This window comes from Typopeltis vanoorti, chromosome 7, assembly GCF_054136105.1.
Source record: "Typopeltis vanoorti isolate ZY-2024b chromosome 7, IOZ_Tvanoo_1.0, whole genome shotgun sequence".
Classification (NCBI taxonomy): domain Eukaryota; kingdom Metazoa; phylum Arthropoda; class Arachnida; order Uropygi; family Thelyphonidae; genus Typopeltis; species Typopeltis vanoorti.
Window position 1 is genome coordinate 137,778,051 of NC_143555.1, and position 24,095 is coordinate 137,802,145.

The 24,095-nt window shown below is 37.3% G+C and overlaps 1 protein-coding gene across 1 annotated transcript in view; it reads left to right on the plus strand.

Moving 5' to 3' along the window:
* Positions 1–24,095, plus strand: part of LOC150105113 (disheveled-associated activator of morphogenesis 2-like) — a 575,640-nt gene that overhangs the window by 131,112 nt on the left and 420,433 nt on the right. Inside the window, exon 6 of the mRNA XM_090396160.1 lies at positions 16,809–16,944. Coding sequence (XP_090252286.1) covers positions 16,809–16,944 — 136 coding nt within the window. The remainder of the gene's footprint in view (positions 1–16,808; positions 16,945–24,095) is intronic.

Below are 24,095 nucleotides of genomic sequence, written 5' to 3' on the forward strand. Positions count from 1 at the left end.
ATTACAGAACCTTAATGTGAACACATCTGTGGGATTGGATGGTATACCGGCACGGGTCTTGCGTGAAGCAGCTAAAGAATTATCAGTGCCCTTGACCATGTTGTTTAATCTGAGTCTCAGGTCTGGTTTAGTCCCGAAGGTGTGGAAAGAGGGAAAAATAGTTTCTCTGCATAAAGGAGGATCCAAGACTACGGTTGCAAATTACCGACCGATCAGCATATCAGGAGTTGTTGTCAAGGTCTTGGGGAAAGTAGTCAAGGGAAAAATACAGGAATGGATTGATGAAAACGAGATACTGTACAGGGGACAGCATGGCTTTGTGAAGGGTAGTTCATGCTTCAGTAACTTGCTCAAGTTTTATAACAAGGTGACGGCTGAACTGGATAAAGGAAATGGGTTTACAGTGATACTGCTGGACCTGGCAAAGGCATTTGACAGGATACCACATTGAATACTAATCTGTAAACTACAACATATGGGAATGGATATAGGGTTGGTGAGATGGATAGGTATTTGGTTGATGGAGAGATATCAAAGAGTAGTTTTATTCAGGGGTAGAGTCCAAAAGACTGCCTGTGACTAGTGGTGTGCCGCAGGGTTCTGTTCTTGGACCACTGCTGTTTAATGTGTTCATTAACGTGGAACAATTCATTTGATCTAAGTGGAACAATTCATTTGTTCGCTGATGATGCAAAGTTGGGTAGGGCAATAGTGAATGCAGAAGATGTCAAAGTCTTGCAGGATGACTTAGATAGATTGGAGTTCTGGGCTAAGGAGAATGGATGTCAATTTAATGTGACAAAATGTAAGGTTATGCATTTTGGGGTGAAAAGATTAGCAGCAGTATACCACATTGGTGGAACTGTACTCCAAGAGATTGATGAGGCCAGGGACTTGGGAGTGTTGGTGGATAGGAAGATGAAGTTTAGGGTGCACATTGCAAAAGTAGCTAAATCAGCTCATCAACTCACTTGGTTGTTGAAAAATACCTTGACGAGCAGAGACAAGCAAGTTATTGTACCTCTGTACCGAGCCTTGATAAGACCTCATCTTGACTACTGTGCCCAGATTTGGTCACCTCTGTTCCTTCTTGATGGGGAGGAGGTGGAGAGGATCCAGTGGCGAGTGACTAAGATGATAACAGGTCTATGGAATGAACCATATGAGAACAGGTTGAAGATTTGTGGGTTGCAGAAACTAGTTGATAGGCGAGGAGGGGAGATATGATTGAAACATTCAAATTGCTAAAGGGATTCTATAGGATTAATTCAGAGGATATTTTTGAGATCAGGACTGGTGGTGGGAGAACTAGGGGACATCTATGGAAGCTGGGCAAGAGCGTGGTTAGCAGGGGTGTTAGAGCTGGGTTCTTTACTTTTAGAGTGGTAAATGAGTGCAATAAGCTGCCAGAGTCTGTTGTGGGTTCTATGATGGTGAACAAGTTCAAGGCAAGGTATGATAGATACTGTGAGAATGTAATCGCATAGTTGTGCGGACATGATGTTTAGGGCCTCCCTCGATGAGTCTAAGGACTCCTGGAGTGGCCCGAAATAATAATAATAATAATAATAATTTGTATCCTTGCTTCCTTGAATGAATATATCTGAGAGATAAGCCAATCTTTGCATCCAAAATTTATCTTTTAATTTAGTGGCTAAATCATGTTGTAGTTCAGACAATTAAAAAAAAAAAAAAATTTCCTCATGTAGCTCATAAAACTTGCAGAGCTATAGAATTTAAGTTGTGGAGCCCACTTTGAGAAACCCTGGGTTAAGGTACCTCCCTTTCATAATGAAACTAGTTTGCCTTCTTTACACTCTCTTAGAGACCCTATCAAAGATGATACTTATATATCAGTCTAATTAGAAGAGATACCAATTGCTCTTGCATTTTCATGATGCACCAGTTAATATCTTAAACAATTCCATGGCACATTTGCATGAAGATTTTTTTTTTAATATTCAAAGCATTTTCAGTTTCTCTACCTGTATTCTTACATTAGTCTCTGTCACATCTATCATAACATTTCCATCTGGAGTGTACACCTTTGCAGTGTGTTTGCTGAACTATTTTGTCTACTTCTGTTACCTTCACACTATCAGTAATCATTAAAGTTATTTTAACATAGTCATTCTTCCTTTTACTTACTATGTAGCTAATTTCCTCTCATAATCTGATTTTTGCCTTCATTATTATTATTATTATTATTATTATTATTACTCCAAGACTTCATGGAGGTAAAGACTCGTCTGGGAGGTCATTTTATCATACACACAACTCATCATACCATGCCTTAAACACACTAAAATTTAAATAATAGTAATAATTATTACTATTATTATGTAGCACCTTCAGGGAGTCCAAAGACTCATCAAGGGAGGACCTACTTTACAACTCTCCACCAACTACAACTAACTGATACTACACCAATGCCAACCATCACCACCACCACCACCACCACCACTAGTATTTCCACAGACAATTACAAACATCCATGCCCATGGCGGGATTCGAATACACAGCTTTTGGCTATTCGAATCTCTAGCTTTTGGCTAGAGAGCAGATATGCCAACCAGGTCGGCTAATTAATGCCAGTAGCACCCAGGGTTCCCAGGTGGTTACCCTCCCAAGTACTAACTGGGCTCAGGTTTGCTTAACTTCAGTGATAAGATAATAATTGGTGCTTTCAAACCATTCATTACCATTATTCTTACCTGTGCTTTGTACTGCTCACGAACTTGCAGATTTCTTTGACCTTTCTCTCCATATTCCCTCCACAACATTTTCTTTATCTGTAGTTTCTGCTTATTGATGCTACTTATTCCATGAATAAATTATGAATAAATATTATTCAATGAATAAATTACCATATGATTTATATTCCTGACTTGTTTAGGAATCTGATACTGCTACTTTCTTCAAACATTTTAACCATTTAGATTGAGAAGCTACAAGTAAATGAAACAGATGTAGTTGAAATATCAAGTACTCTGCTTCAAATTTTCCTGCTATTACATGTGTTCCTGAAAGCTCTGTTATTTCACCTACTCTCTTCTTATATAGATATCTTAACCAATCCTCTGTGTTTCACTGACCTGGAACACTATCTACAGATTTGCTGGTGAGTGCACTCTCCATTTTTCCTTCTGTTCATAAGGCAAACCTTGCAGTGCTCAAACTTCAAGACCACTGACCTCCATACCATTCAAGGACATTTATTTATTTATATAGCGTATTTATGTAGTTATCTAATCTGGGAATAAATGCAAGTTCCTGAAGCCTCCAGGGGAAGAGCATGTAGGGCAGTCATCAGGGATATGATACATAGGCTGCACAGCACCACTCATGCAAAAAAGAGGTAACTGTGAAATTCCCCAGAGATCATCTGATATTTTCATAAGCCAGATGGAAGATCCGAAAGTAAGGCATCAAACTGGAAGTGAAGAGATATCTTCATGTATAGGGAGGAACATGTTATTTCTGATTTTATTTATTTCTTTGATGGTAGCTTCTTCTTTCTGAAACATGGAGGAGTGATGTGGGAAAGAATAGACAACCATGGGAGAGGAGTAGATCTTAAGGTACCAGAGATAGTTCTCATTATTATGTTAAGCTGTGTGTCCATTAGAGTCATATGGTGACTTTTGCTCCACACTGGCAAACAATACACTGTCACTGATAATATCATAGTCAAAGCTGCTATACTAAGTGTTGAGGTATTACAGCCCTAAGCTCTGTCTGTGAGCTTGTTTATGATGTTCATTGCAGATATCTTTAATTTAGTTTTTTCCAAATATTTCTGGTATGTTAAACTATGATCAGGTGTGACACCAAGGTAACAAGAGTTAACTTTCATGAATTAGAATCCTGTTGCAAAAGCTATTTTTAGTTTTCTATGAGCCGCTTGATTATTTAGGTGAGAAACTGAAACAGCAGTTTTGCTGAGGTTAGGAGATAGTCCCCAGTTTTCAGAGTAATTTTGCAGTGAGCTCAGATCATTGCCTAGTGTTTCCTCAAGTCTTTGGAAGGTATGCAGAAGGTCCAATTGTGAAGCTGACCACAACTGGATGGGTCCACAGGTAGCAAATAGTGGATCACTCCAGATATGAAGGGCAGCTGTGATGTAAGGAGGGTAACCTGAGGAATAAGCAGTCCCAGGCCAACAGTAGCAATGCCATCGGGGTGGTGGAGCAGCCTTTGGCAAGGCCTCTGAAACCAGAACATTTCAGAGGCCTTGCCAAAGACTCACACTAAGATGCCAGTGTGATATGGCATCCTATGCTGCCATTAAATAATCATGTTCCTGGGGAGGTACTTGAAGATCAATTGCACAGCCGTCTGCCCCATGTGAGGAACAGCCTTTGTTTCAGGGATTGATGGTAATCTGCACAAGCTTCTGGCTAGGAAGTAGCAACTTCTTACTAATATCTCACCTTTGGTCTAAATGCCAACAATGGTATCCTAGACACTACTAGAAATGAACTCACAATATTCAAGGACATAACAATTTAGTCCCTTCAATGTTTCAAAATATTGTCTGCCTAAAAAAAAAAAAAAAAAAAAAAAAGTCCTTTGAGGAGCCTGTGTAGCTCAGTGGATGTAACATTTGCACACCACAGCACTTGGCCACACGAAGGAAGACTTGGTTTCGAGTCTAGTCGGCGACTAGAGGAAATTTTTCTAAGCCTTTTTTCGACCGGTTCCCGAGTTAGTCGATCTCTGGCACGGGCAAGCGGGTTTTTCCTCCCGGAAACTCGGGTTTTTCGTCCTGTAAACTCAAGAAAATCGACCGTAGAACCCACATTATTTCAGACATTAAATATATTGTGTTAGGGTAAGGGACCACGAGATGGCGGCACATTTGAGCCGTCTCTCTTCACTGTGTACCGCTTAATTAGTGATAGCCTTGGGCCATCTATCTCTGATTGGTACCAGTGGAGATTGAACTGCCCACTCAATCTCCAAAAGTTAGATAGGGCTAAATGGCCTCGCCTACTCCCCGTATACGGGAATAAAAAGGCGTTAGCTGATTTTTTTTTTTTTTTAAAAAGTCCTTTGTTCTTCTCCCTTTACCTTTCATAATACTCAGCTTAATAATTAATATTGGATCTCTCTCTCTCTTGTTGGACTGACACTTATCCCTAGACTTTCCTGGCAAATGCATCACTTTTATAACATCCCTTGCATCCTTTTTTTCCAAAGATATTACTTTTCATCTGCCCAGCTATTAACTCTATACAAATCTCAAATCATCCTAGCCTTGTAATACTTCTCTCACATTGAGAGTGGTGCACCTGAAATCTCTAAAAAAATTCTTGATGCTGTTGAAAAGAAGATAGTTTGGCAAATTGACAATTCCCCTTTCTAACAAACTATCTAGCCATTGTCTCACAGACAGTCAGTTTTTGCATTTTGTCTTTACTATAGATATTTTCATGCATACTGATCTGTAGACTTGATAGGTATCATAGCCAGATCAGTTTGTCATCCTCATTGTCCAAGGTTTTTTACAAAATTTTCCCTTACCAATAATTTCCAAAATTTTCACCATAGCAAAATGGTTAAAATTTTGCCATGCCAATATGGCATCATCAGACTTCAGCCCATTTTGCATAACAAAATTTTCACCATTTTGCTATGGTGAAAATTTTGGAAATTATTGGTAAGAGAAAAATTTCTCAAAAACCTTGACATTGGATTTGTATGGATTTGTTAAATGGTGTCCAAATCATATTTTATACCAAAGTAAAAACAAGAGGACTTGGCAGGGGAAATGCATATACCATGATACAGGTATTTCTGGATTTTTTTTTTTTAAAGGCAATTTATATGTTGCACTAAGAAAGTAAAAATTTAAGTTTTAATGCATGGATATAGATAAGCAGCCTAATGGATTGGACTACAATCTGTTAGATATCCTAGAGCTGTTCATGAAGAACCAGGATTAAACTTTTCATTTCTCAGATAAAGAAGCTAACTAAACCCATTTCACATTTTTCTTTTATAATTTAAATAAAAAAAAATGACACGCGAAAATTTCGACTATGTGTTTTTAAATCAGGATCAACCAAAATCGTAACATTTATAAAAGACGTTTTATTGAGCTCATTGTAAGTATTTTTATGCAATAATGGCCATTCTATATCACAATCACCATCATCTTCAAAATTTAGTGACTGTGTGCTATTTTTCAAAAAAGAGCTATACACAGAGGACAATTCCACATAGTCACACACATGTACCTACTCTCTTTGTCTCTCACCCTCTTTTTTTTCTCTTTAAGTGAGGTTTGAACACATATGGCAATACCCAGTGAGATATTTCTTTTTCTTTTTTTTTTTTTTTTTTGTGTGTGTTTTGGATTTGGTTATAGCATCAGAGGATTTGACTGTGACTCAGATGTCATACTTGCTCCCTGTTGGTAAGAGTGACCATGTAGTCCTGACAATTGGAGGATGAATAGGCATGTGGGGGTATCAAAACAGAAATAATTTATGTCAAATTATAAGGCAGGCAACTATCATAGTCTTAAAAACCAGCTTTCATCCATTGTTCAGCAGTGCAATGGATGAATGAATTTGAAGGAAGAGAGGTCATTAATACATTGGAGATACTTAAGAAAAAGTTATTGACATCAATGGTAGATTGTATACCTAGAGTGAAGAAGATAAAGCAATTTGGAATCAAAGATAACAAGAGAAATAAAAGGGGGATTGCAGAAAAAAAAGAGATTATGGAAGACATATAAAGAGAGAGAGAGAGATGGAGAATAGTTGCATGAGGAATATAGGACTCAGGCTAGGAAAGTGACTAGTATTGTAAGGAGAAAAAATTAGAATACGTGAGGAGACTGGCACTGCAATCTAAGGAGAATCCCTAGGAATTTTTGCTATGTGGTGAGTATGAGCTAAAATGATAGTGGACGGATTACCTTGCTGGATGGAGATGGAAATCAGTTAACGAAAGCAGATGACCAGTACTGTCAACAGGGTGTAGCATGAGGCAGCCTACCTCATGGCGCGGCTTAATAAGGGTACTCGTTCAGCATATTATGGTAGACGCTGTCACTACGCTAACCATTCCTGTTAGCATAGCAAGTGTGGAAAGAAATTTTTCCAAGCTTAAACTGATTAAAAATTATTTGCAGACAGCAATGACCCAAAAAAGATTGGTTGGTCTAGCAACTATATCGATAGAGGCCGACCTAGCTTATAATTTAAATTTAGAAGAGCTTATAAATAGTTTCATTGTGCGATATCCCGGTAGAGCTAACATTTAATTAATATTATTATGTAACTGTTTTGCATTAATGTTTCTCTTGTAATAAAAACAAAATAGTAATTGGAGATTTTCTTATATTTTTGTCTTATAATCCATCAGGGGTGATATTTAATTGTTTGCCTCAGGGCATGATCTAATCTGGTGACGGCCCTGCAGATGACATAGTTGAACTGTTTAATGATCACTTTATTAGAGAATGTTTCATCCTAGCACAGCAGGCTATAATGAGTGATGAAGTGAAGGAAGAGGATATATTTCAAATACTGAGTATGCTAAATGTTAATAAGGCAAGGAGCATAGATAGAATTTCATCACATATTTTATGGAAATGTGCTATTGAACTACTTGCCATTAGCTTGGCTGTTTAATGAAAGTCTTCCAATGAGACAGGTTCCTGGAAAGTGGAAGGAGGGTAATTAGTACCATTGCATAAGGGTGGCAGTAGAATGGAGATATCAAATTATAGACATGTTTGTATTTCTTCTGTAGTTGTTATGATTTTGGAGAAATTGGTAAGAGCTCTTATACAGAATTAGGTAGATGAGGGCAATATTATTTATGCAGGCCAGCATGAATTTGTTAAAGGGTGCTCATGTTTTTTACTAATCTGGTAACCTTTTACAATAGAGTAACAAAAGCAGTGGATTGGGGTAAGCCATATGCTATCATTTTTTTTTTCCAAAGGCATTTGACAGGGTGCCACATGACAAGTTGATTTTTAAGTTGCAACATATGGATTTGAATATTAGGTTAGGTTAGTGGATTGGATTGATGATTGGCTCTCTGGTAGATATCAGAGAGTTCTATATATGGGGGAGCAGTATCAGGGAGTAGGAAGGTTACAAGTGGAGTTGAACAGGGTTCAGTACTGGGATCATTGCTGTTCAGTTTTATTTTATGTCAATGATATTGTCACAGGGCTACAGGGAGATGTATAGTTGTTTGCACATGATGTCAAGTATGGGAGGGTTATTAGTAATAGTGCAGATATTTTGGCTCTTCCAGAGGATTTGAATAGACTGAAAAGGTGGACAAACAAATGGGAATATCAGTTTAATGCAACTAAATGTAAGGTTTTAAATTTTGGGATCCACAGATGGAATACTTCATACTCACTTTGTGGAGTTATACTGCAAGAAGTGGAGGAAACAATGGATTTCAAGGTGATTGTGGATAGAGATTTGAAGTTCCGAGGACATATTGCAAAGGTTGTGAAGATATCTCAGAGAATTGCTGCAACATTGAGGAGGAGGACACTGACCATGAGAGATAAAAGTTTGAGGATCTCTTTGTATAAAGCTTTGATCAGACCACATCTGGCTTTCTTGGCTCAGATTTATCATATGGATTTGAAGAGGATGAAGTAACCTTGGAGAGAGTGCAGAGATGGATAACAAAAATGATATCAGGACTGTACAATATTGATTATGAGCACAGACTGAGGGCATGCAGACCACAGAGTTTGGTGGATAAAAGACAAAGGGGAATATAATCAAGACATTTAAGCTGTTGAAGGGTTTTATCGTATTAACACTGAGGAGATTTTCATATGGTAGAACAAGGGAAAGAAGCATGGAAAAGGGACCATCCCTGGATGTTGGTGAGTAAAAGGGTAAGAAGGAAGTTTTTTATATAGAGAGTGGTAAGAGCATGCAATGCATTGCCTGAGAGGATGGTGAACATGTAGACAGTGGATGAGTTTAAGGAGAGGCATGATAGACTTGTGCTGACTTCCCACAATGAGTTTTGTAACTCCATTGAGGTCAGGAAAATAATAATATCAAAAGTCATATCATCAGTTCATCTGGACACTGTACCATCTAATTAAAGGAATAACTTGCAGTTTTTTAGCTTCAGGAGTTCCTAATTAAGCTTTTATTACATATCATCTTTAGCAATATGAGAGTTTCTGCAATTGTTGTATAAACATTTTAGCAATAGTTTCTAATCCTTGTTACTTTAAAAAAAAAGGGAGGGGCTTGCTTATTGATTTTTTTTTTTTTTTTTTTTTTTTTGCTGGAAGAATTCTGCCATTTCTAAATTACTTTTGATGGCTGCATATAACACTGTGGGTTATTTCCCATTTTAAAATCAATTTTAAGTAAGTCTCTTTATACATTCTGCAGATCATTTATTAATTTGTCCATGATGAGGGAGTAATGACTGACATTTTTCCATGAATGTATCTCTTAATGGGATAACATAATACTCTCTATTATTATTATATTTCTAATAATAATCTCTATTCTTATTATATTGCAGTGACTCCTTTAGATATTTGCTGATAACTGAAATGTATGATATTGATCTTTTCATAAGTTAGATTTGATAGAATTAACATATTTCATTTAAAACACAATAGTTCATTTAAACATTCTATAATATTTTTTGAATACAGCTGTGTGATGATATTGTACATATTTATGCCAACCATGTCATTTGTAAATTAAAGATGCCAAGAAATTATATTCTTGGTTTTATCCTTTATCCAAGTGTAAGCAAACAGAGCTTGTGCATGAAGTATCTTCACTATGGGGCTACTTTTATATAGAAGCTAATGACTTCACATCAGTTGCCTTATTACCCATGATGCAAAGCACACCTCCTTTCGGACATATATTATTATTATTATTACGGGTATCTCCATGGAGTCAGTAGACTCATCGTGGGAGACTCAAACTAGCAAAACAATATCTGTCATGTCTCTTCTTGAATTCATTTACAGACGAAGAACTCACAACTAAGTCAGGCAATGAATTCCACTCATTCACCACCGTCAAGGCAAAAACCCTTGTTCTCACACCCTTGTTAACCACACTCTTCTTTTTTTATTTAAGTTAAGGGATATTACATCCCATATTGTTTCTTAGCCGAATAAGAAACTCAAAGAGTTTCATGCCGAATATAGAAACTATATAAAGTTCGGCGATTCCAAGCATAAGCAAATACCTGGATAGTGCAACATCTGACCCTTAAGGTAGTGCAAGCTGAGGCAACTCATGTCTAAGGTGGAGCAAGCTCCGATCACTATCCTTGATATTTACCCATAATGTGAGCTTAGCTCCTAGGAGCTGTATTACTGTTCTACATTATGAGAGAAGGTCACTACCCAGACCAGTTTCAACCTTTATTGAGGTCTCATCAGTGAGTAGGTAGACCTAGTTAATACCAAGTTTGTAGCGAACAGAACTTACATACCATACTATGAGAATTGCCAAGAAGGTGTCCTAAGAAATTACTAATTATACGAAGAGCCAAAGGCTTCAATTCGGCGACATGATAAGACCTCAATAAAGGTTGAAACCGATCTTCTCTCATAGTGCAGAACAGTAATACAGCTCCTAGGAGCTAAGTTCACATTATGGGTAAATATCAAGAATGGTGATCGGAGCTTGCTCCACCCTTATTATGAGTTGCCTCAGTTTTGCACTACCAAATGGGTCAGATGTTGCAATATCCAGGTATTTGCTTACGCTTGGAATCGCCGAACTTTATATAGTTTCTATATTCGGCATTAAACTCTTTGAGTTTCTTATTCGATTATGAAACAATATGGGATATAATATCCCTTAACTTAAATAAGTTCATGTCGCCGAATTGAAGCCTTTGGCTTCATATAATTAGTAATTTATTAGGACACTCTTCTTTAATTTCCAGGGATGATCTCTTGTTCTTCCATCACTATCACACAGCTGAAACATTTCCCCTGCATCAATCCTATAAAAACCTTTCAGTAATTTAAATGTTTCTATCATATCCCCTCTTCTCTGCCTATCAATCAACCTCTGCAATCCACAAGTTCCCAATTTATCAATGTAGGGAGCATTTTTTACATCACTCACCAACTTAGTCACTCTTCTCTGAACCCTCTCCACAGCCTCCTCATCTCCAAAGAATCCAGGTGACCAGACCTGAGCACAGTAATCCAAATGTGGAAGTATCAATGCTTTATAAAGGGGAATAATAACCTCTTTATCTCTGGATGTCAGTGTGTTCCTCAACAACCAAGTAATTCTACGTGCAATCTTGGACACCTAAGCAATGTGTCTCCTGAACTTCATTTCCCTATCTACCAACACCCCTAAGTCCCTAGCCTCATCAATCTCTTGGAGTACTGTTCCACCAATGTAGTACACATCTGGTAATCTTTTAATCCTAAAATGCATAACTTTACACTTTTCCACATTGAACTGACATCCATTACCTTTTGCCCATTTTACCAGCTTATTTAAATCATCCTGCAAACTTTCAACATCAGCATGATTTTTTATTGGGCTACTCAACTTTGCACCATCAGAAAACAACTGAATATCTCCCTTTAAGCCATTTCCTATATCATTTATATACAAATTAAACAACAATGGCCCAAGCACAGAGCCCTGAGGCACAGCACTGGTCACCTGCCTCATCCTGGACTCGGCTCCTCTGTACACTACCTTCTGGTATCTCTCCCTGAGCCATTTTCCTATCTCCTATCCATTCTCATCTGATCCAATTTGCATAACAGTGTTCCATGGGGTATCCTGTCAAAAGCCTTAGCAAAATCCAGAAGTACCACTGTGTAGCCAGTTCCTTTGTCCAACTCAGATGTCATTCTATTATAAAATGTTAATAGATTGCTATGGCAGGATTAACAAAACCATGTTGGCCTCTATAGAGTATGATATCCTGATCCACCCATTCTTGAATTTTGTCTTTAACCAACTTTTCCAATACTTTTACCAATACACTATGCATTATGGAAATTGTCCCTACCCAGACTGGTTTTGACATTTATTGAGGTCTTGTCAGTGGGAGCTAGATCCAGAAGAGATACCAAGGTTGAAGTAATATAGGAGTCATATATTTCACACATACAAGTAGTGAAAAGGTGTATCACATCTTTATTAAATTACTCTGGATCAGTGATAGATGTTGAAAGTTTTTTCAATATGTCATTTGTGTGAAAAGTAAAAACAAATTTTCATGCAACATGCAGTTCATTCATGTGAAAACTAGTCTTTCAAAAATAAGTACTTTAAATAAATTTCACATTGTAGCATTACATCTTAAAGACACTGTTATCACTACTGCCCATTTTCTCCACATTTTAAAGCTTTCTTTTGATATAGTTAATAAATTACTCATTTCAGTTTAATTCACTTTTCTATGCAAGAGGGTATTCCAAAAATTAAAACACCACATTTCTGCATAGCAGTATATTGAGTGTATTGTATGATATTACAACAAATATCGTATCTTTGTTGTAATTTAAAAAAAAAAAGTGATTAAAACATTATTATTATTATTATTATTATTATTATTATTATTATTATTATTATTATTCAGGCCTCCATGGAGTCAAAAGACTCATTGTGGGAGGTCCTTCCTAAGAAACACAAAGTCTATCAAGACTCATCGATTCGAGGTCCGTCCCTAATAAACACAAAGTCTATCATAACACTCCTTGAACTCATTGACCGTTCTCGCTCTCACCATTCCATCAGGCAATGCATTCCATGGGTCAACCACCCTTCATGCAAAGAAACCACTCCTCACCTTCTTGCTCACAGTTTCCTTCCGTAACTTCCAGGGATGGCCTCTTGTCATCAAGAGTCTATCCCTGGTTCATCCATCCATGTCCTCCTTCCCGCTGTTCAACCAAGCAAAAGAACTCCCCAGTGTCAACCCTGTAACCACCTCTCAACAGTTTAAAAGTCTCAATCATATCACCTCTCCTTCTTCTATCCACCAAACTCTGCAGTCCACATTCCCTCAGCTGATCCTCATAACTATCATTGTACAGTCCTGAAACCATCTTTGTTATCTGCCTTTGTACCCTTTTCACAGTTAATTTATCCCCTTCAAATCCTGGGGACCAAATCTGAGAACAATAGTTCAAGTGTGGTTTGATCAGGGTCTTATACAACGGAATGATAACTGTTTTCTCTCTGCAGGTCAGTCTCCTTCTCATTATTGCAGCAATCCTCTGTGTTACCTTCACCACCTTTACAATATGTCCCCTAAATTTCAGATTTCTATCAATCATCAATCCCAGATCTCTTGTCTCCCTTACTTCCTCCAGTATAACTCCTCTCATAGAGTATGCAGTGTCCCATCGATGTTTCCCAAACCTCAAGACCTTACATTTTGCTGCAATAAACCGACCCCCATTCATTTGCCCATCTATCTAGCTTATTCAAATCCTCTTGCAGGGCTGCCGCATCTGCACTATTACTAATAATCCTTCCCAGCATTGCATCACCTGCAAACAACTGAATATCCCCTTGCAATCCACTGACAATGTCATTGATATAAAGGTTAAACAATATAGGTCCCAGTACTTAGCCCTGTGGGACCCCACACTTGTAACCCTCTGCCTCCTTGAAACTGCTCCACCTTACACAATTCTCTGATACCTATTGGACAGCCAATCCTGAATCCAGTTGACCAGTTTGACATCCAGACCCATGTGCTGCAACTTAAATATCAGCTTATCATGTGGCACCCTGCCAAATGCCTTTGCTAAGTCTAAAAAAATGTCAGTATATGCCTTTCCCTCATCTAATGTTCTTGTAACTTTATTATAAAAGGCTAGCATATTGCTAAAACAAGAGCGGCCTTTCACAAATCCATGTTGACTCTCACAGATAACATTACCCTCATCTGCCCAATGCTGTATACTACCTTCTCCAAGATCTTAATAACTACTGATGACACACAAACTGGCCTATAATTAGACACTTCCAGTCTGTTACCACCCTTATGCAATGGCACTATCTTACCTTCCTTCCATTCCCTGGGCACCTTTGCCAAAGCCAGACTTTCATGGAAAAGCCAGGTTAAAGGCACTGTCAGTTCCCTGGCACATTCTCTCAAAACTCATGGTGAAATACCATCCAGTCCCAAAGCTTTACTGATATCCAGAGTACTCAGTATCTGAAACACACTCTCCTCCTGTACCTCTAAACCTCGAACCAGCCGTATCCCTCTAGCATTAAAACTGACTCCACTCCTCTAGGATGAAATACTCCAATTAAGTGTTCATTGAACAATTCCACTATGTCCTCTGCATGATTCACTCTATTCCCATTTTTATCCCACAATATCATTCTTCCACAGTCATTTCTCCTCGTACTGGCCACATATCTAAAAAATTCCCTAGGATTTTCTTTGGATCTTAGGGCTAATCTCTCATATTCCAGTTTCGTCTTCCTTACCATACTAGTCACTCTTCTGGCCTGTGCCTTATAGTCTTCATCTCTTCACCTGTCTCCTTATATCTCTTCCACAGCCTCTTTCTCGCATGCAATTCCTGTTTAATATTGTTTGTCATCCACTTTACTCCAAATCGTGTCCTCTTCTTCACTCGTGGTATACAACTTACCATTGCTGCTAACAAATATTCTTTCATAATTTCCCATGCACTAATGATATCCCGGCCTTCCTATTCTTCCCTCCATGAAACTTCCCCAAGTTGATGTCTTAGACTATTATAATCACCTGCCTTATAATTCCACATATATTCCCATCTCTTTGAGTCTCCTGTGTGTCTATTCATTTTCCAAGTCAAAACCATATGGTAGTCACACTCTCCAACTGGTGGGTGAGATGTCATCTCAGTTATTATCAACTCTTCTGATGCTATAACCAAATCTAAAATTCTTGAACCTCTTGTTCCCTCTATTACATGTTGCCTAAGACATTTGTCCCTCAAGAATTCTAGAAATTCCATTCCCTTATTGCTACATGCATCTTCCTCTCCCCAGTTTATACTACTGTAGTTAAAATCTCCCATAACAATCATTCTTCTTGCACTCGCCAAACTCAACTGTCTAAACATTTCCTGGTCTCCACCCTCTGTACTCCTGGGTCTGTAGCGACACCCCAATAAATATCCTGTCTTGGCCACTTCTACCTCACACCATATGCTTTCAAAATCATTAGTGTCACTGCCTTCCAAAGTCTCCACTCTTAGAGGACATAGGTCGTCACTTATCATAAGTAGTACTCCACCACCACGCTTTCCTTTCCTATCCTGCTTATCCTATCATTCCTATCACATTAGTGAATTAACTCTCATAAATAAAACCCTATCATGATAATATGAGGGCCCTTCATAGTTTGCTTATGATAGTGCAGTGCAATAAAACGGAGTGGAAAACAGTCAATAATAAAAGACAAATGCAGAGTTTTGCATGATGCATATTTAGTTTGGAAAAGAGTATTTAATTTGATGTTTCCAGCATTGCATGTAATTTAATAAACTTAAATAATAAGGAACATGATTAGTTGAAAGTGATTAAAGTCTTTTGTTTTATCCATTTTTTATAGGAAGAGAGTTTAATAAATCTTCTTAGGATAATATCAGAATAGATATTTTTAACTTCAAAAATTGCCATTTTAGAAATGTTAAAAAAAAATATTGCTGCTTACATTATAGTCTCTTTTCTCAGATAGTTTCCTGTCAATAAAAAACAGTTGTGCACTGTGGAATGCCTCTGTAGTGAAATTGAAAGAACAACAGAACATTGCACCCCTCAGTTTGAAATGACCTGTGTTTGATTCTCATCATGATGAGAGGAATCTTTATATTATTATCAATTGAATTTTTCAATTGAAAGTGAGTTAGTTGATCTCGTACCAAGGTAGCAGAGTTTCTATCCCAGAAACTCTGGTTTTTCATTCTGTGTACAGGCAAGTTGGCTATAAGAATACATGCAATTTTACAGACAAAAAATACTGGTGTTGTTGGTGATGAGCAATAGATGGCATTGATGGTGGTTGAGTCATTGTGTGTGTAGTTTTAGAATTAAGTAGTTGGTGAGATGTATGTAGCAGAGTAGAGTGCTCTCCTGCAATGAGTCCTTGGACTCTTGGAGATTATTATTATTATTACATGACACCTCCAGGGAGTCCAAAGACTCATTGAGGTAAGGCACCTACTCCACAACTCTCCATCTCCACCACTCAATCCACCAACTACAATGAACTGCAATTATTTTCATCATCCACACCAATGCCATCTACCACTGATTACCACCACTGGTATTTTCACAGAAATCACAAACATCCATGTCCACGGCAGGATTCGAACCTGCAGCCTTTTGGATGGAGAACGGATACGCTAACCACTCGGCCAACGATGCCGGCATTAATAATAATAAGTACTGCTGTTCTTGAGCAAGTTCAATTTTTGGACAATTTATATATAGATATATAGATAGATATAGATATAGTTTATATATTTATTATTATTTTTCTAAAGTTACAGATTTGGGACTGTTCTTTGGTTGCTTTTTACTGTTAATGATGGTCTTCAGTGTAAAGTGATTCTCAGAACTTTCAGAAAGCAAATCTTTTTTGCTCACAAGTAAACAGGCATTGTAAATGCGTGTTAACCATCATGATATTCTACATTTTAAGTTATGCAATACAAAAAAAATAATACTGGCTCTACCTTTTTTTTAAGATGCATTTGCTAGTAATGTCTATATGTTAATATATATACAAACACTCATTTTTTATTATTTATTTATTTCTTATAGTTTTGTAATGAGATTTCTTGAACAGAAAGGTCTTGATGCTGTGTTGAACTTCCTTACTGATATGGATTACAGAACAGCTCAAAGTCCAATTCACACATCTTCAATTGGGTGTATCAAAGCATTAATGAATAATTCAGTAAGTTAATCCCATATACTGTGATATTATATTTATAAAACTAAAATTTAAAAAAAAAAAGTTTTAAAATTTCATGACAGTGTATAGAATTAATGCACAAATTAGTAGACCAGTGAACAAATATGTAGACATTAAGGATGAATATATATATATATATATATATATACACACACTCTATGTCAATTGGACCATGAGCCATTTGTCATAAAAGTGTATCTCGACTGGGCCACAAAAAAATTTTAGACTAAAAAAAAGCTGCACAAATTCGAATCGAAGGGAAATGAAATGAGTAAAGATAAACTGGAAAATTAATAATGAAACTTTAATTTATTCTAAGTCATTACAAGACAAAATAATAGTATAATGATTATGACAACTCAAAAAAATACAGACTATTTTTTTATTATATTAATATTTACAAATATACAGCATTTGCACCAAATTAAACCAAAATTAAAATATTATTTGAACAATTCAAATATTTATACAGTCTAAAATAATATAAGGCCTCATTAATAACCATCGCAAAAATTTACAGAGCCTCCTATTAGTTTGAATTTTTTTTGTGTGTGTTTGTGTTGAAATAAAATACATCTATATTTTGGGGAATTTTTTAAATCTCAATGATAGTATTTTGGGGTAAAAAATATATATACTTGCATAATATAATTATGGTAATTTTAAGTAATTTAATTGTAGTATTTTATTTTTTCCCGACGCTTGCCAACGTTTATTATTAACCAGCTTGGACTTAGAGATTGAGAGCATACGATCTTCATTATGACAGAAAGATTGACATTGGTTAGTCTTGATCTGTGAGCTGTTTTGTTACCTTTCATACAGGAGAATAATTCTTTGCATAAATAGATGCTTCCAAAATAACTTAGAATATTTGCTGCAAACTTTTTTTTTTTATTTCCACATATTTTTGACCTAAATAAGTGTATATTTTTGGAACACTGACTTCTTGGTATTTCTTTTTTATAATGGAATTATTTTGGAAATTAATAAGTTCCATTTGAATACAAATAGGAGCTTTTTCAAAATTAAAGGAAAAATGATCTGTAAAAAGTGAAAAAAAGCTTCTTCTTGCTCCTTAAAATCTTTAAATTGCCTATCAAATTCTTCTTTATTATTTTCTAGTTTTAAGACAATATTGAGAAAAGGTAAAACTTCGATTCTTATTGTTCACTGTTCACACATAGAAAAGTAATTTAGAACATTCTCTTTTAAATGATTTTGAAACAAAACCAATTTACATCTAAAACTTGCCAGTGCATCATACATGTATATTATTAACCGATCTTTCCCCCGAAGTTTGACATTTAAATCATTCAAATATCCAGTAATATCAACTAAGAATGCTAAATCTTGTACCCATGTCTGATCGTTAAGAAATGCAACATCATGATTTTTGATTTCTAGGAACAATTTTATCTCCTCTAAAAATAAAATAAAAAAAGCATTTCAGAACTTTATGACAAGATAATCCGTTCATTGGTTGATAGGCGAAGAAGAGGGGATATGATAGAAACATTCAAATTACTAAAAGGTTTTTATAGGATTGATGCAGGGGAAATGTTTCAGCTGTGTGATAGTGATGGAAGAACAAGAGGTCATCTCTGGAAATTAAAGAAGAGTGTGGTTAACAAAGGTGTCAGAACAAGGTTTTTTGCCTGGAGGGTGGTGAATGAGTGGAATTCATTGCCTGACTTAGTTGTGAGCTCTTCGTCTGTAAATGAATTCAAGAAGAGATATGACAGATATTGTTTGCTAGTTTGGGTCTCCTGCGATGAGTCTACTGACTCCATGGAGATACCCGTAATAATAATAATAATAATAATAATAACCAACGAATCTCTGTGTAATAAGGTAGCCCTTCAAATTAACTCTCCAAGTCTGTAAGAAATTGTGCCATCTAGCGGTGATTGAGGCCCCTGGATTGGATGAAGTTCACAGTATTTGTCAGAGCCTTGAATATGCTGCTCATTTTCAATTCTTTGGAGCACAGGCCCTACTGATGAATAATACAGTGGAAACTGCAGTTTTGGAATGTCTAGATACATTTTTGAAATTGCAATATAAATTTTTATTATTGCAGTTATATTAAAGCAGCTCATTGCATCCATATTGTAACTAAAAATGTCATCTGAAAATGAATAAATTGAATGTTTAAATCGATATTTCGGTTTTATTATAAAAAAAGCAACCATCTTTTTTTGTATCTTTCTTTGAGATGTCATGGGCTGCAAGAAATTGATTTGGGGCCATATGCGGCTCGAGAGCTGCCAGTTTGACACCCCTGCTCTATGTTATCAAAAGTACTAGCATGTCCAAGAGATACACATCAGAATATTACCTTTTCAAATAAAGGTTAGGTCTACCTTTGGTCTGTATCACAGCATTATGGGAAATTATTCTCTACTCTTCATGAAGGATTTTCTTCTGCTAGTGATGGTTGCCTTCAGGGCTAATTTCACACATTGTTCACTTCATCCTACAAGTGTTCATTTGAGTTTAGATTGGATTCTTAGCCAGTCTAAACCTTATAGAAACAGCAGGAAATACAGTTCAACTCAATACCATCAGAATATCACACCTCCACCACTCTCAGCATTTGCAGAGTTATGGTAGGATTCAGTTCATCCGTTCATTGAAGCAGACTGTTAGCAAGATTCATCACCCCAAAGTACCCATTTCCAGTTTTTCATGAATCTAAAAAATAAAATAAACTATATGACACCAGATAACTCACTTTGCATCCTACAAAGAGTTGAATTTGAGTGTTTTCATTCAGTGTGTCATTGCTACTGACTTTGCTGGGTATGACATGTAAACTATGGTCATTAATTATAACTTATGTCCTTTGTAAGCACATGATTTTTTAGAAGGAAGACGCTAGTGGAAGGCTACAAAAATTGTATCTCACTTCTGAAATAATTTAATTATGGGGACAACATAACAGGCATTTGAACTTAGTGGATATAGAAAGGGATATTTTTTTTAGAAGTATATAATTGAAGATTGTATCAGATAGAACTATGTTATACTTGACATGGAATTTATATTTTTGTTTTCATTCTTATTTTATCCTCTCTTAAGTGAACAAAAGTTTGCAATTCAAGCATAACTTTTGTTTACTAATATGATAGCTAAGTGAAATTTTGTTTGTTCATGATAGCAAAGCAAACATACTATTTTATGTTTGGCTTACAACTGAGTGAAAAATTTTCAGGATAAAAAAAAAAGAGCATTTGACAATTATACAAACAAAAATTTGGCTTTTTGTGATAAGTTGCTGTCTACAACATAATATTAATCCCCAGAGACCTTATACTTCTTTGAAATCAAGATTAAGATATTATTATTAGTATGATGCTGTTACTAAGAGAATTATTATTATTATTATTATTATTTAGGCCTCCAAGGAGTCAAAAGACTCATTGTGGAAGGTCCCTCCTAGGAAACACAAAGTCTATCATACCACTCCTTAAACTCATTGACTGTTCTTGCTCGCACCACTCTATCAGGCAATGCATTCCACGATTCAACCACCCTCCATGCAGTGAAACCACTCCTCACCCTCTTGCTCGCAGCTTCCTTTCGTAACTTCCAGGGATGTCCCCTTGTCATCACTCCTTCCTGCTGTTCAACCAACCGAAATAGAACACCCCAGTGTCAACCCTGTAACCACCTCTCAACAGCTTAAAAGTCTCAATCATATTATTATTATTATTATTATTATTATTATTATTATTATTATTATTTGTGACACCTCCAAGGAGTTAGAAGACTCAACGCGGGAGGACACCTACTGTACAACTCTCTCTCCACTACTACACAGAACCCCTACTACTAATCACCTACATCAATGCCATCTACTGCCCACCACCACCAGTATTTTTTGTCTGTAAATAGCGTGTTCTGAAGGGCCGATTTGTCTATATGCAGGATGAAAAACCCGAGTTTCCGGAAGGAAAAAACCCTGCTACCTCCGTATGAGATCGGCTAACTCACCTTCGATTGAAAAAGTCATATATTTAAAATTCCTCCCATCATGACGAGAATTGAACTTAGGCCTTTTCTAATCGAAGAGTGCAACTTACCGTCGTTCTTCCAATTGAACTACGGAGACACATCACCTCTCCTTCTTCTATCCACCAAACTCTGCAGTCCACATTCCCTCAGCCGATCTTCATAACTAACATTGTACAGTCCTGAAGCCATATTTGTTATCTGCCTTTGTACCATTTCTATACTTAATTTTCCCCTTCAAATCCTGGGGACCAAATCTGAGAACAACAGTCTAAGTATGGTCTGATCAGGGTCTTATACAATGGAATGATAACTCTTTTATCTCTACAGATCAGCATTCCTCATTATTGCAGAAATCCTCTGTGTTACCATCACCACCTTTGCAATATGTCCCCTGAATTTCAGGTTTCTATCAAACATCAACCCCAGATATCTTGCTCCCCTACTTCCTCCAGTATAGCTCCTCCAATAGAGTATGTAGCGTCCCGATGTGACCCAAACCTCAAGACCTTACATTTTGCTGCATTAAACCGACACCCCCATTCATTTGCCAATATGTCTAGCTTATTCAAATCCTCTTGCAGGGCTACCACATCTGCACTATTACTAATGACCCTTCCCAGCTTCACATCATCTGCAAACAACTGAATATCCCTTTGCAATCCACTGACAATGTCATTGATATTAAAGTTAAACAATATAGATCCCAGCACTGAGCCCTGTGGGAACCCACTTGTAACCCTCTGCTTCCTTGAAACTGCCCCACCATACACAACGCTCTGATACCTATCAGACAGCCAATCCTGAATCCAGTTGACCGATCTGATATCCAGACCCATGTGCTGCAACTTAAATATCAGCTTATCATGTGGCAGCCTGTCAAATGCCTTCGCTAAGTCTAACAAAATGGCAGTATATGCCTTTCCCTCATCTAATGCTCTTGTAACTTTATCATAAAAGGCTAGCATATTACTAAAACAAGAGCGCCCCTTCACAAATCCATGTTGACTCTCACAGATAACATTATCCTCATCTGCCCAATGCCGTATATGGTCTCTAACTAATTTCTCCAAGATCCTAATAACTACTGATGACACACAAACTGGCCTATAATTAGACACTTCCAGTCTGCTACCGCTCTTAGGCAATGGGCACCTGAGCACCTTTCCCATAGCCAGACTTTCATTGAAAAGCCAGGTCAAAGGAGCTGTCAGTTCTTTAGCACATTCTCTCAAAACTCATGGTGAAATACCATCCAGTCCCACACCTTTACTGACTTCCAGAGTACTCAGTATTTGGAACACGGTCTCCTTCTGCACCTCTAAACCTCGAACCTGCCTTATCCCTCTAGTATTAAAATTTACTTCTTCAGGATGAAATACATCGATAAAGTGTTCATTGAATAATTCCACTATGTCCTCTGCATCAGTAACTCTATTCCCATTTCTATCTCACAATGTCATTCTTCCACAATCATTTCTCCTCTTACTAGCCACATAGCTAAAAAATTCCCTAGGATTTTCTTTGGATCTTAGGGCCAATCTTTTCTCATATTCCAGTTTCGCCTTCCTTACCATACTAGTCACTCTCCTGGCCTGTGTCTTATATTCTTCATCTCTTCACCTGTCTCCTTATATCTCTACCATAGCCTCTTTTTCACATGCAGTTCCTGTTTAATATTGTTTACCATCCACTTTACTCCAAATTGTGTCTTCTTCTTCACTTGTTCAATACAGCTTACTATTGCTGCTAACAGATATTTCTTCACAATTTCCCAAGCACTAATGATATCCCATCCCTCCAATTCCTCCCTCCATGAAACTTCCCCAAGTTGATGTCTAAGACTATTATAATCACCTGCTTTATAATTCCACATATGTTCCTGTCTCTTTGATACTCCGGTATATCTATTCATCTTCCAAGTCAAAACCACGTGGTCACTCTCTCCAACTGGCGAAAGAGATGTCATCTCAGTTATTATCAACGTTTCTGATGCTATGACAAAATCCAAAACACTTGACCCTCTTGTTCCCTCTATTACATGTCGCCTAAGACATTTGTCCCTCAAGAACTCTAGAAATTCCATTCCCTTATTGCTGAATGCATCTTCCTCTCCCCAATTTATACTGCTGTAGTTAAAATCTCCCATAACAATCATTCTTCTTGCACTTGCCATGCTCAACTGTCTAAACATCTCCTGGTCCCCACCCTCTGTGCTCCTTGGTTTGTAGCAACACCCCACTGAATATCCTGTTTTGCCCATCTCTATCTCACACCATATGCTTTCAAAGTCATTAGTGTCACTGCCTTTCAAAGCCTCCACTCCTAGAGGACATATGACGTCACTTATCATAAGCAGTACTCCATCACCATGCTATCCTTTCCTATCTTCCCGAAGAATGCTGTGCCCTACTACTTCTGTTCCCATTATTATATCCTCTTCTGTTCAACCATGTCTCAGTGATCCCAATAATCTTTGGGCAGGCTGATGCTATCAGTGCCACCAATTCCTCTCCTTTATTCTGGATGCTCCTGGGCATTAGTATAAAGCATAAAAATGCCACTGTTTCTATACCCAGCATTATCCCCTCTAGACTCCACTGGGTTCAGCATTAACTGATGTCGTCCCCCTTCTCCCAAGTACCCATTCCTACAAGAGGCCACCCCTGCTACCATCCACCTTGGACATTCTAGTTTCCCTGCATTGAACACTGACTCGTTCAGAACAGCAATCTCTTCAGATGCCTACGTCCTTCCTCATTCAGATGCAAGCGGTCTCTTGCATACAATTCCTCTCTGTCCTCAAACACCCTCCAAGCATCCACATATTCCGATCCTCTCTTCTGACACATTCTGGCTATTATGTTATTTAATATTACTGCTCTTCTGCTCAGCTCGTCACTATCATACCTAGGCAACACACTCTATCTTTCCTTTCTGCGTCTTCTTTCGTACTACCTCAAGCAAGTTTCTCATATCTCTCACTGACCAATTTACATTACCTCTCAAGTTACTTGTTCCTACCATCACAATCATCTCATCCCTTCAGGCAAACACTCCTCGTGCATCCTATCTTACACACCACAGATCATTGAGTCCCCATACATTACACCTCT